Source organism: Rattus norvegicus, chromosome 9 (genome assembly GCF_021556685.1).
Source record: "Rattus norvegicus strain SHRSP/BbbUtx chromosome 9, alternate assembly SHRSP_T2T, whole genome shotgun sequence".
NCBI lineage: Eukaryota > Metazoa > Chordata > Mammalia > Rodentia > Muridae > Rattus > Rattus norvegicus.
The window spans coordinates 70,286,258-70,304,996 of record NC_141542.1 but is presented as its reverse complement, the minus strand read 5'-3'; the positions used below and the strand labels follow the sequence as shown (position 1 = coordinate 70,304,996).

Sequence of the window (18,739 nt, the reverse complement as noted above, 5' to 3'; positions counted from 1 at the left end):
ATGAAAAAACAGTGAAAACATGAGCAATATTTTGTTTATATTGTTTATAGTTGCTGTGCATTTGTGTAAGTATAGACCCCCAATAGGTGTCCATGACAGAAATCCTCATGACTCTATTCTCTTTCAGCTGAAATATCCAAATGAAAATGAAGAAATTTTGCTGCTTAGATCTATTATTGATGTAAACCTGCCGAAGTTTTTATCCCATGATTTGCCACTCTTTGAGGTAAGAGCACTTATTATTTCCATGTGTCAGCTCTCCATGTGCAGGGGTAGCCATATCTGCAGAACTCTCAGTAGGAACGTGCACTGTGGAAAGCAGTGGCATGTTCAGAGGAACATGAGGCAGTCCTGCTTCTGTGTGAAATATGTTTGCTGGGATTCTTGCTTCTGATACTTTTAACAACTTGATATTTTTATGTTCTTTACTGTATAATAATAATAATGAACATACAAAGTTACAAAATATTTTCCATAAATTCTGTGAGAATACAGACTCCAGGTTGAAAAGTAGTAGTTAGGTTAGCATACCATTGAGTCTTTAGCATTTGATAAAATAAGAATTATATTTTTTTAAAAAAATGCAGGGTCTTCTATGAAATTGTTTATTCAGGATAATTTTGTGTAAGATCCAAATTTGAAAATCTTGTTATATTTTAAGATTAGATTATGAATAGCTGGAGAAAGAAGGATTAGGATAACAGTTTCTATAATCAATCTCCTGTTCTTCTCTTTGTCTACTAAAAAAAAGGCATAGATCATTGGCTCTTACCAAATGGTAGTTGTGTGGTTTTGAGCCACCATGATTGCTAGCTTCCTGCAAGTAAAGGCAGAGGCCCCATAGCTGCTGCCATGGGAGGAAGATAAGAAATGCTTCCATGAATATACTCCCGTAGCAACCATCTTTCATCATTTTGAAAAGAATTCTCCCTAGGATCTAGACTTGGCAGGGCACATATCTTCATGGAACAAACCAACAGGAAAAGATTTCAACTGTTCTGCCCAAAGTTTTCCTTCTGTACACTTAGTGCTGAAACACAGAACAGATTTTGCGGGAACAAAAGCAGCATTTCCTTCCAGAAGGTGGGAGTGTGTGTTAGTGGACATGTTCATGTTCAGTGGTGCTTCTGTGAAGCACATGTTCAGTGATGCCTCTCTCAAGCGGACTGCACTGACATTCCCACTCAGGAAACTTTCCTGTGTAAGACAGCCTCACCAAGGTGGTCCTGCAGGTCACCTCCCACCCCAGTCAGATGTCAGCACACTGCTTTCACAGAGGCAAGCAGAAAGATGAGTATGTCTAGTCTTTACCTGAGAGGAGAGTCGAGGAATATTCATTGGTCTTGGTTGAGAAGGACTGGATGACAAATTTCCAAGCTGTCTTCTTCTTTCAGGGCTACACTCAAAGTACTTGAAAGCTATGGTGTAAAAGGTATTTTTATTTAGAAACCATTACATTTCACTATGAATGGCATACTGTGAGTGTGTGTATAAGTGTGTGTGTGTGTGTGTGTGTGTGTGTGTGTGTGTGTGTATACACTGGAGAGCAAATAATCAAATGATCAAATAAGGGTCTTGCTTGTGCTAAGCACATACCTACACATATCTATTACATCCCCAGCCTGGATCAAGTACTGTTGGCAGGCATATCCTGTGTGTGATGCCAGACTGCTCCATATGGAAGATTACAGACTACCCTGCTACACATGCAAAACCTTGTCCACCACCATTTCATGTTCCAAATAGCAGACGGGAGCAAGTGGCATCACTTTTATGTCTCCATTTTATGTTGGTGAAAGTGCAACAGAAATATGGCAAACAGCTTGTATCTGTGGCATGTGTAAGGGCGGGAATCCTGGCCAGCCAGGCTACAGTGCCCCAAGGGAACTTACTGATTTAGTTGAGGGAGTGATTCAATTGGTAGCTCAAAGTTTAAAAGACAACTCAGGCACATGCTTTCACATTAACTACCTCTGAAATTTCACTTTTATCTTCAGAGTAAAAAAAATAGTAAATTCTCATATAAGTTATAATGAAATTTATAAAATAGGCTTACCAATTTATGCAGGTTATCCCTTAGGTCTCGTAGTTAACTTTCTGTTCATAAGCCTCAACTCTTACAAATGTACATTATATGATTGTGTTGACTTCCTTAGGGCTGCCCTAATGATATTCTGCAAACTTGCAGTACAACATAAACACATACTTTTTTCTAGTCCTGAGTCAAGAACTGTTAAATGAGAGTGCCAGAGACAAAGATTTAGGTTTTCAGTTTGACTTTTATTACTGTGAAGAGACACCATGACAGACCAAGGCAACTCTTATAAAGGAAAACATTTAATTGGGGCTAGTTTAGTCATTATCATTATGGCCGGGAGCATGGTGGCAGGCAGGTAGACTTAGTTCTGGAGAACTAAGTAGCTGAGAGCTGTACACCTGGATCCTAAGGCAGCAGGAAGAGAGAATGACACTGGACTTGGCTTGAACATTTGAAACCTCAAAGCCCACCCTCAATGACATACTTCAACAAGGTCATACCTGCTCCAGCAGGTGAGTAGGTCAATTACTGGTCCCATTCTGGTGATATATGTGTTACCTAACACCAGTGTAGCAGTACATAGTAAGTTTATCAACCACATCATGTCCAACTTCCAATTTTTAAATTAGTTTGCCAGACTTTAGGATGTAAGTTTTTCTACCTAAAAACAAAGACTCAAACTGTTTCAATTGCATTTTATATTAAATGCAATTTATTTTATACATTGGCTAATAGAAAATAATTTGCTTATGTCTTTTGGATATAAATATATGTAATGTAAAATTCCCACCTCTTCTCAGGGAATTACCTCAGATTTGTTTCCTGGGGTGAAATTACCAAAGCCAGATTACAATGATCTGCTGGCCGCCATCAGAGAGAACTGCCACTCCATGAATTTGCAGATGACCAACTTCTTCTCTGAGAAGATCCTTCAGATCTATGAGATGATGATTGTACGCCATGGTTTCATGATTGTTGGAGAGCCGTTTGGAGGCAAGACCAGTGCATATCGTGTTCTAGCTGGAGCATTAGGTGACATTTGTGAAAAGGTCTGTGTGTTAGCACTACACTAACTTATTGATATTTAGCTTTGTGTCAGAAAGGATATGGGATGGTTTTGAAATATTCTTTTTATGGCGGTGTGTACAATCATTAAAAATAGAAAATGAGTTAGAGATGATAAAATTGGAAGGGAAAAATGAAACAAGCAGTGAGTTCAACACAGGATGAGAATCCTACAAATTTGCCTTTCAGTCTTTAATTTCTTCTCTTTTAGTTAAAGATAGTACCTGGGTTTTTTTGTTTATTTTTGTAAAAGAGAAATGTAAATACAGAAGAAATTGAAGATTTCTTTTAGTACTTTTAGAAGAATATCTTTATTTTCTTGTGAAGTTATAGTGTAAGTTTCTGTTATAAGATGCCAGTGAATTTAGTTCTAAGACATGTGTATGCATAAGTATGTATATGTAGTATACATGACTATTACTCAAATTTCTTCAAGTTGTGTTATTTATTTATGTGCATGTGTGTTTGTATGTAAGTGCATGTGCATGTGCACATGTGCACGCATGTGTGGGTGCCCTTACAGGTGAAAAGAGAGTGGCTGATTCCTTGGAGCTAGATTTTGAGGTAGATGGGAGTTACTAGACATAGGCACTAGGTACCAAAACCCAGTCCCCTGCAAAAATAGCAAGAGCTCTTAACTTCTGGGTCATGTCAAGAGCTCCCGACTACTTAAAGTCCCTAAGCACGCCACACTGAGACCTACTTTGCTGTGCTTGAGCAATGGGACTCTGAACTTCTGCATCTCATACTGGTCTTCAGCTCACATCTCCTGGGCCTTGATTAGCTTCCCTTCCTATTTTAGTGCCAGGGCCTGTAGTGGGGTCTCTGATCAGAATATCTTCACTGTGAGGTCTCTCTCTCAGTGAATACGAATATATTCACCTGTCTTGTTTACCTTGGGTCTGCTACGTTTTGCTTCACTATTACTATTTCTGTGTTCTCCCTGTGTACCTGTTTACCCATGGCTTCAAACCTACTCTCATTATCATTGTGACTTACCTTTTTAAAATAATGTGAATTTTCGTTTCTTCAGGTTGATGGTCTTTATATTAATTTTTATTTGTAAATCTTACATAATACATTTTGATCATGTTTTCCCTCTTTCAATTCCTCCCCAATCCTTTCCATTTTCCTATCCATCCAACTTCATGTTCTCTCTGTCTCTCTGTCTCTCTGTCTGTCTGTCTGTCTGTCTCTCTCTCTCAGAAGAAAAAAAAAAGAAAAACCAAGTAAGACACACAAAAAAGCAAAAATTAAACAAAACAAAAAAGCCCACAAAACAACAACAACAACAAAACAAAATATAACATAGAGTTCACTTTGTGTTGGCCCCACTACTTCTGGGCCTGGATGGAGCTGACTCTAGAGTGGTTCATACATCCAGTGACTTGCCATTGTGAGGAGCGGATTTCCCCTTTGCACCAGATACCAATTACTAATAGCTGCACAGTCAGGGGTGGGAGCCGGTGTTCACTGATGTCCACATCTGGTCTTTGTATTTTATTGGGGAATTTAAGGAGATTTGTATCTACTGTTAAAAGCTGACACTCTACTTTTTCTACCTCTTTTATTTTTACACCATTTCCTCTCTTCCTTCTTTTTCCTTTCCCTCCTGTTCTTAACCCCCAGCTTGCCTTCCTATCTTCCCTTCCCTGTGTTTAACTTATCTGTATTCTGGCTCGTGCTGCTGTGTCACGTTATGACATGGTTGCTTTTGCCACACACAAAACTGAAGTCTCTGAAAGGGGAAGGCATCACACTGCTGAGTGAGGGGCAGGAGTGAAGAGGGTGTATGCGCATTTCTGGTGTCCTGTAGTCCAAATGGTTTATTCATTCTCTGGAAATTTTAAGAATCACATCGCTGTTTCCTTAGCTACCATACTCTACCTACAACTTCTTGCTGACTTTTGGAATAAAACCTGTCTTTAAGGGCAGCAACTTCATCCTGATTAAAAATGGGTACAATTTCCCCATACTTCTACACTGGGGAAGTCTCACAGTAAGGCTCTTCCAAGCACAGGCAAGAGAGCAAAGACTTTGAGCTTTGTCTTGTTACTTGAGAGAATTACTTAAACATCTGCCCTTTGATTTACTGGTTTGTGTCGCTTGGCAGTATTGGTAAGAATTAGACTTGCTATGCTGTTGCACATAAAATAAATGACTAAGAAAAGCTTGAGCTGAGCACGGGATTTTTAAGGAATTTACATTATTCTGCACAATGCTATAATAATGGCCACATATCATGGTATATTTAGCAATCCCCACAAAGTTAAGCACCGAGTCAACACTAGTATGAGTTATGCACTTTGTTCGACAATAGTGTATCTCCACACAGTCATCAGTAAAACCCCGTGCCACCCAGTGTGTGGTAGGACTGCTGTGGGGAAGGCATGTTGTTAGGGAGGCAGAGGGAGAGTTCGCACTTTCTACTCAATTTTCCATAAATTTAAGTCTGCTCTAAAAATTAATTCTGTTAATTTAAAAACAAGGCTTGTGTGCCCCAGGGGTGCCAACATGTCTCATAATAATGCCATAGAGCCAGGGTTCTGGCCAAAATGGGCAATTTACTAATATTAAGTTTTTGACTCCACGGGAAGTCTCTATCATTATATCTCTTTATTTTCTCTCAGAGAACATTTTGTAGCAAGGGTCAGCAATTTACAGCCCACAGGCCAAATCCAGCCAAAGCTTATTTCTGTAATGCCGGTGAACTCAGAATAGTGTCAACAGTTTATACAATTTGTGTTTTTAACTGAAAGAGAACAAGAACACCAGAAGCCTACATCACTTGCTATGTGGGCCTTTGCCAAAGTCACTTGTCAATTCTTTCTCTCTGATTCCAGATTATGAGACTGAACACAAATACCAATTTATCCCTATGGATTTAATTACTTTAAAATACTGTTACAAACAATACTTTAAAGCCTGACTTTTCAGTTGTTTGTTGGCATTACAGAGAAATTAGGAAGGATTCCTTTGCAAACCCTGTGCTTTGGAACCTTGTTAAACTCATTCCTTACCTCTGGCAGCTTCTTTGTAGGCTTCTTAAGGTATTTTTATAAACACACTCATGTTTTCAGTGAGGAAAGATAGTATCCCTTGAAATAAATAATGTTTTTTTTTTCCTTTTTCCTTAAGGGGCTAATGGAAGAAAACAAGGTTCAAATAACCGTTTTAAATCCCAAGTCTGTCACCATGGGCCAGCTTTATGGGCAGTTTGACTTAGTGTCCCACGAGTGGTCTGATGGGATCCTGGCTGTCAGCTTTAGAGCTTTCGCAGCTTCCTCGGTAAGAGTCTGCCTCTTCACATGCAACTTTTTCGAGCAAAGCATGTTACTGGAGGCTTTTGTGGTATTTCTGTGAGGAGTGATGATAGCGCATACAAGAACAGCACAGACCATGTCCCCGGGCGCCGCTGGCCTGGAGGTCCTTAACAGAGCTCTTGGAAGTCAGGATAGTAGATGATTCCAGTGATGTGGCATGCAGACTCCTCTCGGACATCATTTCTGTCTGCAGTCTGAGCTGCTGCCCTTGTCATACCCTTGTTAGAAATACTTGAGAACAAAAGTATCCAGTGTTCCAGCACTTTCCATGTAGTATGCTTGGAAGAGAAGAGGTTGCACTGTGGAAAACAGGAAGAGACATTCCAGGACTGGCGTCTCTTCTGTGCCTTGTCCTGTAGGGGTAACTGTCACACTCATAAGCAGAGTCCAAAGAGTGTGTGCACAGGCCCAGAACAATGTAACATGAAGCTTCTAGACAATGTAAACAGACACATCATTTACATGGAAACAGCCATGGGGTACCTCTGTGCATTCATTGTGCCATCACATAGCTTACATTACATTGTGTAGAAAGCCATGCCCTATGTACACCAAATCTCAGTGAGATGCAGTAGTTAACTGGAAAAGAGTAGAGCAGGGTGAAAAGGGAAGTCTTCAGATGATGAAGCTCAAGGTCACAGGAGTGTCCCCAAAGTGACAGTTGACAGGCACTGGCAGAAGAGTTAAATGGAGTGTTGGTCTCAGAGTGATCACCCAGAGCATAGCGTAATCAGAACCCTTCCGTGCTGCCCTCCTGAGTTCTGAGCACACAAGCGCCAGCCTCAGTATGAACATAGGACAGCCTGACCCTGGGGCAGCTCACGGTCCTATGGAGTTAACCATGGGATCTGAGATTGTGGTAAGAAGAACTTAATTCCATCACCACTGCAACTCATGTTAGGTGACAGTGAACCAAGCATCATTTGCAAAAATGAGCAAGTAGAATTCTATGAATCAGAAAGGTGGTTTTCAGGATAATGTGTATTTTTATATTTTATAACATTTGTCAGACCATTGTACTAATTTTGTGTTATTTATACATCACTGGTGTATATTATTCCTGGTGTACAGAACTTTGTGTGAATATTATAGTGATTTTTTTTCACATCCCCTACTCATGGTTCTCAACCTGTGGATCACAACCCCTTTGTGGGGAGAATGACTTTTTCACAGGGATCACCTAAGACCACTGAAAAACACAGATAACTACATTACAGTTCATAAGAGTAGCAAAATGACAGTTATGAAGTAGCAATGAGAGTAATTTTATTCTTGGAGTCACCACAACATGAGGAGCTGTACTGAAGGGTTGCAGCATTAGGAAGGTTGAAAACCTTACATCCTTACAAGACAGTTCAGCCTAGAAGTGGCACGCGCGTGAATGTGTGTGAATTTATTTCTTAGAAGGAAACAAGGGCCTGCAGCAGCTCTCTGCTCCCAGACACCGTAGGGGAGACCCGACCCCCTGGTCAGGTGGGCACTCCTGAGGCTGCAGACCGGAAGAGACCACCAACACTGCCCACCCCTGCCCACATCCCTGGCCCAAGAGGAAACTGTATAAGGCCTCTGGGCTCCCGTGGGGGAGGGCCCAGGAGCGGCAGGACCCCTGCCTGAGACACCTCCGGAACCTGAAGGAAACAGACCGGATAAACAGTTCTCTGCACCCAAATCACGTGGGAGAGAGAGCTAAACCTTCAGAGAGGCAGACAAGCCTGGGAAACCAGAAGAGTCTGCTTTCTGTACATATATCTCCAGAGGAAAATACCAAAGGCCATCTGGAACCCTGGTGCACTGAAGCTCCCGGAAGGGGCGGCACAGGTCTTCCTGGTTGCTGTCGCCGCAGAGAGCCCGTGGGCAGCACCCCATGAGCAAACTTGAGCCTCGGGACCACAGGTAAGACCAACTTGTCTGTTGCAAGAAGGCTGCCTGGTGAAATCGGGACACACAGAGGCAGAATTCCTCTAGGACCGGACACGTCCTGTGTTTACCGGAAGTCCCACACCCGCGGATCCCTGCCCGCAGCAGCTCTCTGCTCCCAGACCCCGTGGGAAAGAGATCTCACCGCCTGGTCAGGTGGGCACTCCTGAGGCTGCATAAGCTCCCGGAAGGGGCGGCACAGGTCTTCCTGGTTGCTGCCGCCGCAAAGAGCCCGTGGGCAGCACCCCGAGAGCGAACTTGAGCCTCGGGACCACAGGTAAGACCAACTTTTCTGCTGCAAGAAAGCTGCCTGGTGAACTCAAGACACAGGCCCACAGGAACAGCTGAAGACCTGTAGAGAGGAAAAACTACATGCCCGAAAGCAGAACACTCTGTCCCCATAACTGGCTGAAAGAAAACAGGAAAACAGGTCTACAGCACTCCTGACACACAGGCTGATAGGACAGTCTAGCCACTGTCAGAAATAGCAGAACAAAGTAACACTAGAGATAATCTGATGGCGAGAGGCAAGCGCAGGAACCCAAGCAACAGAAACCAAGACTACATGGCATCATCGGAGCCCAATTCTCCCACCAAAACAAACATGGAATATCCAAACACACCAGAAAAGCAAGATCTAGTTTCAAAATCATATTTGATCATGATGCTGGAGGACTTCAAGAAAGACGTGAAGAACTCCCTTAGGGAAACACAGGAAAACATTAATAAACAAGTAGAAGCCTACAGAGAGGAATCGCAAAAATCCCTGAAAGAATCGCAAAAATCCCTGAAAGAATTCGAGGAAAACACCATCAAACAGTTGAAGGAATTAAAAATGGAAATAGAAGCAATCAAGAAAGAACACATAGAAACAACCCTGGATAGAGAAAACCAAAATAAGAGACAAGGAGCTGTAGATACAAGCTTCACCAACAGAATACAAGAGATGGAAGAGAGAACCTCAGGAGCAGAAGATTCCATAGAAATCATTGACTCAACTGTCAAAGATAATGTAAAGCAGAAAAAGCTACTGGTCCAATACATACAGGAAATCCAGGACTCAATGAGAAGATCAAACCTAAGGATAATAGGTATAGAAGAGAGTGAAGACTCCCAGCTCAAAGGACCAGTAAATATCTTCAACAAAATCATAGAAGAAAACTTCCCTAACCTAAAAAAAGAGATACCCATAGACATACAAGAAGCCTACAGAACTCCAAATAGATTGGACCAGAAAAGAAACACCTCCCGTCACATAATAGTCAAAACACCAAACGCACAAAATAAAGAAAGAATATTAAAAGCAGTAAGGGAAAAAGGTCAAGTAACATATAAAGGCAGACCTATCAGAATCACACCAGACTTCTCGCCAGAAACTATGAAGGCCAGAAGATCCTGGACTGATGTCATACAGACCCTAAGAGAACACAAATGCCAGCCCAGGTTACTGTATCCTGCAAAACTCTCAATTAACATACATGGAGAAACCAAGATATTCCATGACAAAACCAAATTTACACAATATTTTTCTACAAATCCAGCACTACAAAGGATAATAAATGGTAAAGCCCAACATAAGGAGGCAAGTTATACCCTAGAAGAAGCAAGAAACTAATCGCCTTGGCAACAAAACAAAGAGAGTGAAAGCACACAAACATAACCTCACATCCAAATATGACTATAACGGGAAGCAATAATCACTATTCCTTAATATCTCTCAACATCAATGGCCTCAACTCCCCAATAAAAAGACATAGATTAACAAACTGGATACGCAACGAGGACCCTGCATTCTGCTGCGTACAGGAAATACACCTCAGAGACAAAGACAGACACTACCTCAGAGTGAAAGGCTGGAAAACAATTTTCCAAGCAAATGGTCAGAAGAAGCAAGCTGGAGTAGCCATTCTAATATCAAATAAAATCAATTTTCAACTAAAAGTCATCAAAAAAGATAAGGAAGGACACTTCATATTCATCAAAGGAAAAATCCACCAAGATGAACTCTCAATCCTAAATATCTATGCCCCAAATACAAGGGCACCTACATATGTAAAAGAAACCTTACTAAAGCTCAAAACACACATTGCACCTCACACAATAATAGTGGGAGATTTCAACACCCCACTCTCATCAATGGACAGATCATGGAAACAGAAATTAAACAGTGATGTCGACAAACTAAGAGAAGTCATGAGCCAAATGGACTTAACGGATATTTATAGAACATTCTATCCTAAAGCAAAAGGATATACCTTCTTCTCAGCGCCTCATGGTACTTTCTCCAAAATTGACCATATAATTGGTCAAAAAACAGGCCTCAACAGGTACAGAAAGATAGAAATAATCCCATGTGTCCTATCAGACCACCACGGACTAAAACTGGTCTTCAATAACAATAAGGGAAGAATGCCCACATATACGTGGAAATTGAACAATGCTCTCCTCAATGACAACCTGGTAAAGGAAGAAATAAAGAAAGAAATTAAAAACTTTTTAGAATTTAATGAAAATGAAGGTACAACATACCCAAACTTATGGGACACAATGAAAGCTGTGCTAAGAGGAAAGCTCATAGCGCTGAGTGCCTGCAGAAAGAAACAGGAAAGAGCCTATGTCAGCAGCTTGACAGCACACCTAAAAGCTCTAGAACAAAAAGAAGCAAATACACCCAGGAGGAGTAGAAGGCAGGAAATAATCAAACTCAGAGCTGAAATCAACCAAGTAGAAACAAAAAGGACCATAGAAAGAATCAACAGAACCAAAAGTTGGTTCTTTGAGAAAATCAACAAGATAGATAAACCCTTAGCCAGACTAACGAGAGGACACAGAGAGTGCGTCCAAATTAACAAAATCAGAAATGAAAAGGGAGACATACCTACAGATTCAGAGGAAATTCAAAAAATCATCAGATCTTACTATAAAAACCTATATTCAACAAAACTTGAAAATCTTCAGGAAATGGACAATTTCCTAGACAGATACCAGGTATCGAAGTTAAATCAAGAACAGATAAACCAGTTAAACAACCCCATAACTCCTAAGGAAATAGAAGCAGTTCTTAAAGGTCTCACAACCAAAAAGAGCCCAGGTCCAGACGGATTTAGTGCAGAATTCTATCAAACCTTCATAGAAGACCTCATACCAATATTATCCAAACTATTCCACAAAATTGAAACAGATGGATCACTACCGAATACCTTCTACGAAGCCACACTTACTCTTATACCTAAACCACACAAAGACACAACAAAGAAAGAGAACTTCAGACCAATTTCCCTTATAAATATCGACGCAAAAATACTTAACAAAATTCTGGCAAAACGAATTCAAGAGCACATCAAAACAATCATCCACCATGATCAAGTAGGCTTCATCCCAGGCATGCAGGGATGGTTTAATATATGGAAAACCATCAACGTGATCCATTATATAAACAAACTGAAAGAACAAACCAACAAAACAAAAGAACATGATCATTTCATTAGATGCTGAGAAAGCATTTGACAAAATTCAATACCCCTTCATGATAAAAGTCCTGGAAAGAATAGGAATTCAAGGCCCATACCCAAACATAGTAAAAGCCATATACAGCCACCAGTTGCTAACATTAAACTAAATGGAGAGAAACTTGAAGCAATCCCACTAAAATCAGGGACTAGACAAGGCTGCCCACTCTCTCCCTACTTATTCAATATAGTTCTTGAAGTTCTAGCCAGAGCAATCAGACAACAAAAGGAGATCAAGGGGATACAGATCGGAAAAGAAGAGGTCAAAATATCACTATTTGCAGATGACATGATAGTATATTTAAGTGATCCCAAAAGTTCCACCAGAGAACTACTAAAGCTGATAAACAACTTCAGCAAAGTGGCTGGGTATAAAATTAACTCAAATAAATCAGTTGCCTTCCTCTATACAAAAGAGAAACAAGCCGAGAACGAAATTAGGGAAACGACACCCTTCATAATAGACCCAAATAATATAAAGTACCTCGGTGTGACTTTAACCAAGCAAGTAAAAGATCTGTACAATAAGAACTTCAAGACACTGAAGAAAGAAATTGAAGAAGACCTCAGAAGATGGAAAGATCTCCCATGCTCATGGATTGGCAGGATTAATATAGTAAAAATGGCCATTTTACCAAAAGCAATCTACAGATTCAATGCAATCCCCATCAAAATACCAATCCAATTCTTCAAAGAGTTAGACAGAACAATTTGCAAATTCATCTGGAATAACAAAAAACCCAGGATAGCTAAAGCTATCCTCAACAATGAAAGGACTTCAGGGGGAATCACTATCCCTGAACTCAAGCAGTATTACAGAGCAATAGTGATAAAAACTGCATGGTATTGGTACAGAGACAGACAGATAGACCAATGGAATAGAATTGAAGGCCCAGAAATGAACCCACACACCTATGGTCACTTGATTTTTGACAAAGGAGCCAAAACCATCCAATGGAAAAAAGATAGCATTTTCAGCAAATGGTGCTGGTTCAACTGGAGGTCAACATGTAGAAGAATGCAGATCGATCCATGCTTATCACCCTGTACAAAGCTTAAGTCCATGTGGATCAAGGACTTCCACATCAAACCAGACACACTCAAACTAATAGAAGAAAAACTAGGGAAGCATCTGGAACACATGGGCACTGGAAAAAATTTCCTGAACAAAACACCAATGGCTTACGCTCTAAAATCAAGAATCAACAAATGGGATCTCATAAAACTGCAAAGGTTCTGTAAGGCAAAGGACACTGTGGTTAGGACAAAACGGCAACCAACAGATTGGGAAAAGATCTTTACCAATCCTACAACAGATAGAGGCCTTATATCCAAAATATACAAAGAACTCAAGAAGTTAGACCGTAGGGAAACAAATAACCCTATTAAAAATGGGGTTCAGAGCTAAACAAAGAATTCACAGCTGAGGAATGCCGAATGGCTGAGAAACACCTAAAGAAATGTTCAACATCTTTAGTCATAAGGGAAATGCAAATCAAAACAACCCTGAGATTTCACCTCACACCAGTGAGAATGGCTAAGATCAAAAACTCAGGTGACAGCAGATGCTGGCGAGGATGCGGAGAAAGATGAACACTCCTCCATTGTTGTTTGGATTGCAGACTGGTACAACCATTCTGGAAATCAGTCTGGAGGTTCCTCAGAAAATTGGACATTGAACTGCCTGAGGATCCAGCTATACCTCTCTTGGGCATATACCCAAAAGATGCCTCAACATATAAAAGAGACACGTGCTTCACTATGTTCATTGCAGCCTTATTTATAATAGCCAGAAACTGGAAACAACCCAGATGCCCTTCAACAGAGGAATGGATACAGAAAATGTGGTACATCTACACAATGGAATATTACTCAGCTATCAAAAACAAAGAGTTTATGAAATTCGTAGGCAAATGGTTGGAACTGGAAAATATCATCCTGAGTGAGCTAACCCAAACACAGAAAGACATACATGGTATGCACTCATTGATAAGTGGCTATTAGCCCAAATGCTTGAATTACCCTAGATCCCTAGAACAAACGAAACTCAAGACGGATGATCAACATGTGAATGCTTCACTCCTTCTTTAAATGAGGAAAAAGAATACCCTTGGCAGGGAAGGGAGAGGCAAAGATTAAAACAGAGACTGAAGGAACACCCATTCAGAGCCTGCCCCATATGTGGCCCATACATATACAGCCACCCAATTAGACAAGATGGATGAAGCAAAGAAGTGCAGACCGACAGGAGCCAGATGTAGATCGCTCCTGAGAGACACAGCCAGAATACAGCAAATACAGAGGCGAATGCCAGCAGCAAACCACTGAACTGAGAATAGGTCCCCTATTGAAGGAATCAGAGAAAGAACTGGAAGAGCTTGAAGGGGCTCGAGACCCCATATGTACAACAATGTCAAGCAACCAGAGCTTCCAGGGACTAAGCCACTACCTAAATACTATACATGGACTGACCCTGGACTCTGACCCCATAGGTAGCAATGAATATCCTAGTAAGAGCACCAGTGGAAGGGGAAGCCCTGGGTCCTGCTAAGACTGAACCCCCAGTGAACTAGACTATGGGGGGAGGGCGGCAATGGGGGGAGGGTTGGGAGGGGGACACCCATAAGGAAGGGGAGGGGGGAGGGGGATGTTTGCCCGGAAACCGGGAAAGGGAATAACACTTGAAATGTATATAAGAAATACTCAAGTTAATAAAAATAATAATAATAATAAAAAAGAAAAAAAATTAAAAAAAAAAGACTATACATGGAGTGACCCTGGACTCTGACCCCATAGGTAGCAATGAATATCCTAGTAAGAGCACCAGTGGATGGGGAAGCCCTGGGTCCTGCTAAGACTGAACCCCCAGTGAACTAGACTATGGGGGGGAGGGCGGCAATGGGGGGAGGGTTGGGAGGGGAACACTCATAAGGAAGGGGAGGGGGGAGGGGGATGTTTGCCCGAAACCGGGAAAGGGAATAACACTTGAAATGTATATAAGAAATACTTAAGTTAATAAAAAAAATAATAATAATAAAAAAAAGAAAAAAAATTAAAAAAAAAAAGACTATACATGGAGTGACCCTGGACTCTGACCCCATAGGTAGCAATAAATATCCTAGTAAGAGCACCAGTGGATGGGGAAGCCCTGGGTCCTGCTAAGACTTTACCCCCAGTGAACTAGACTATGGGGGGGAGGGCGGCAATGGGGGGAGGGTTGGGAGGGGAACACTCATAAGGAAGGGGAGGGGGGAGGGGGATGTTTGCCCGAAACAGGGAAAGGGAATAACACTTGAAATGTATATAAGAAATACTCAAGTTAATAAAAAAAATGGTAAATTAAAAAAAAAGAAGGAAACAAAATTTTAGCATAGTGCATAGAAGTCATTAATTGTAGTAGAATTCATGATAAGAGGGACCTATTAGAGAATGCTAAGAACAGGTATATTTGGATGAACATTTTATTTTCCCTATCAATATTATTTTCAGTTCTAATATTTTAAAAGCAGTTTTCATGTATTTAGCCTTGAAAGCATTGAAAAGAACGAGTCAAGTAAGATGTTATAGTTTTGTCTTGTGTATGGCATATGTAGGCTTCTTCAGTCTATGCTTGTGTATGTGTGTATGTGTGTGTGTGTGCATGTGTGTGAGTTTAAAGAGTACTATGGTTCATTTTAAAGAGTACCGTTTTATGTTTTCATAGTAAAATACATTATACTTCTAAATTTTGAAATATTATTGATCCGTATTCTTCATACATTTGCTCTTTATCCACTCTGTATGTAAAGTAGACTCCAGACAGGAAGTGGTTAATCTTTGATGGGCCAGTTGATGCGGTGTGGATTGAGAACATGAATACTGTGCTGGATGACAACAAGAAGCTGTGTCTGATGAGCGGGGAGATTATTCAAATGTCACCACAAATGAATCTGATCTTTGAACCAATGGACCTAGAAGTCGCCTCTCCTGCCACTGTAAGGTCTCAACTTTGACGTCTGCCTATGAATCCCACAATTTCTGCAATTTTTTATTTTTATTTGGTGGCTTTACATTCCACTGGGAGAGCAATCTGTGGTCCTGAAAAAGCAGGCATTAATTGCTCACACACCATGGCAGATTTAGTAACTTATTTTTCTCTTTTATCTTGGATCATTTTACAAAATCACACACACACAAGCTACGATCATGGAATTATATAAAATTAAGTCTTTGTCCCTATAGGCTTGTAAGAAACAGATGTCCCAACTCATCTTAATGCCCAGAAGTCTTGTGCACAGGAGATCCTTAACCCCACCTGATTCTGTCCCAGTGATTAACTGAAGTAGATTTTCTATCCTTATGGGAAATCTGATGGTCAACAAGAGGCTTCTTAGAGCCGCTTGCTGTAGTCAGTCCACTGTGTCAGGTGCTACACGTGGTCAAACAGAATCAGTGCTGAGGTTAGCAAAGGACTTGAGGATCTTTGTTCTTGAGATACATAAAGCAGAAAAGTAGCCACGACTAGGTGCCTGCCTGGGAATGGGTATACATCATGTGACCTCCAACTGCCATCTGTCAGGAGGTATCTACCCATTCATAATCATACGTCATTTCTGGAAAATATCCTTAAATCCAACTCAAGTGATGACTGCCCCTTCCTGTCATGAGAGCAGACCGAGCCTGTGTAGTAGAGCAACTATTTGAGCATTACTTGGATGCTGTGCAATGTGTCCTTCCAGGTTTCTCGGTGTGGCATGATCTATATGGAGCCTCAGATGCTGGGCTGGAGACCACTGATGGTGTCCTGGATAAACACTTTACCACAGTCAGTCAGTATCATTCAGAAGGAGTTTATAGAAGGCTTGTTTGATAGAATGGTGCCTCTTTCTGTTGAGTTCATTAGAAGGCATACAAAGGTAAGATGAACCGGAATTTTAAGATTTAAAAAGAAGGAAAACTTGAAGTAAATGTATTAATCTGAACACGTTTTTTTCCAGATAATGGATAACATACATTTTTGGCAGGTTTGGCTGGAAATTTCTTCCTTTTTATTCAGTTTTCTTTCTTTTCTTTGGTCCAAATCTTCTCAGGCCTAGAGCCCAGGCTGACCTGTTCCTACAGTCTGGCTGCCTCTGCCTACCAGATGCTACGATTGCAGGCATATGCCAGCACTCCCTGCTAAAACCTCAGCTGAGAACAAAACAAAAAGGCTTGACTTCATGACAGTTATTCTCCAAAAACAGTCGAAGTGTAGCATCTTAGAAATGGAGAGTGTTAACGGTGCTACTGTTCTTTCTTAAAAATGAAGAAATCTGGAAAGCCGGCCTGGCCTTGTGCATTGCAACATCTAGATGTTATTGACTGGGTTTTTTTCTCTTCCTTGGTGACACAGATATAGGCCAGATTAGACCAGATTAAAAGTAGGTAAAGGTAGGTTTGTTAGGAAGCAGTTCTCTGGTGGGTCTTCTGATCTCCCAGGTAGAGGTCAGCGAGTCACACATCCAGGCTAAAGCAAGTCCAGAACACGGTCCTAGGAGACGCGTGTATCTAAAGCTTAGGGGAGGAGATGATGTGCTGGCTAACACCTGGGGTTGTGTCCATACGGGATCCAAAACTTAGCTCCTAAGGGCCTCCTAAGGAGGGCACTCTTGGGTGGGTTGCTAGAGTCTTGGAAATGTATTGCCATGTTAGCCTGGAGTATTCTCCATGTGCATGGAGAAGCTCTTTTCAGTGCAGGCAGGTTTAGGGAGAAGGAGGGCAAGCTGAGTTTGTGCATGGCCAAGCAGGGGTGGCAGCCTGACAGCTACCTACATTGTATATTTTATTTTCATGTGTATGTATGTGTTTATGTTTGTGTGTTATTTCCCCAAATTTTCTAAAGCCAATTCTTGGTAGAAAGATAAGAAGGAAAATAGGGGCTTTCAGGCAAACACATGTGAGGACAGAGACCAGTGTGTCTGGGAGAGTGGCTGAGGAACGTGCAAGATACTGATGAGAAAACGGGTATCCCTGTTCTGTCCGGAGCTTGACTGGCACCTAAGTGTGCTACAAACAGGAAGCAGCCATGTTCCAAACCATCTGAAAATACATGCTCTGGCAGTCAGAAGGGTTTCTTTTTCCCTACCACTGTCAGAGAACTTAAGTCCTACAAAGAAATGAACTTTCTACGTCATGTACATGTACCTTGGCTAACTTTTTTATGTACACTTTCTAACATACTCTGCCTTCTGTTCTCTCATAGAAGTTATGAATAGCCATTATGAAAATAATGGTAGGCATCTGGCTAAAAGAAACCATTTGTATTAGAGCATCCCATCAGCTTCAGTCCCATGTTAGCCAGAAGTGCAGTCCTAGGGCCACCTTTAAGAGGACAGGATTGCTGACTAGGAAGCCTGACAGTTCTGGTCTTCAGAGGTGACTTCTCTTGGTGTGTTTTCATCTGATAACCACAGAGGAATGCACCCATGAAGACTGGAATAGAGCTGCCAGAAAGAGATGGTGGGTGCACAGTGAGAACAGTGTTCTCGGAGACGTGTGCGCTTCCTGCCTTACTTTATGTAGTTTAGTGAGATGCCAAAAACATAAACTGAATAGCATGTGGTTCTACTGACACTGACTGAACTCGGAAAGCTGTCCTGGAGTTGAGTTTACTGTACCTATACATATGGGTTGTAAACAAATCTTTAGTGGGTTTTATTTTTTAAGAATTGTATACAGGGAAATTGTCATTTCTCACTTCTTTCATAGTTTGATTTCTAAAATTAAGAAAGGATAAGGTCTATGCCTTTGATTAAGATAAATGCATTCCTTTTAACTGGAGAGGTTTTATAAAAGGTTCATACCACTAGCTACTGAGATGGCTTAGTGGGTAAGAGCATCTGCCAGACAAACCGGACATTTATTCTCAG

At 41.1% G+C, this 18,739-nt stretch overlaps 1 protein-coding gene across 1 annotated transcript in view; it reads left to right on the top strand.

The window, feature by feature from the left end:
• The window catches only part of Dnah7 (dynein, axonemal, heavy chain 7), a 305,586-nt gene that overhangs the window by 131,083 nt on the left and 155,764 nt on the right, over positions 1 to 18,739 (top strand). Inside the window, 5 exon segments of the mRNA NM_001419550.1 lie at positions 128 to 226; positions 2,839 to 3,087; positions 6,242 to 6,391; positions 15,644 to 15,826; positions 16,571 to 16,747. Of these exon segments, the coding sequence (NP_001406479.1) occupies positions 128 to 226; positions 2,839 to 3,087; positions 6,242 to 6,391; positions 15,644 to 15,826; positions 16,571 to 16,747 (858 nt within the window).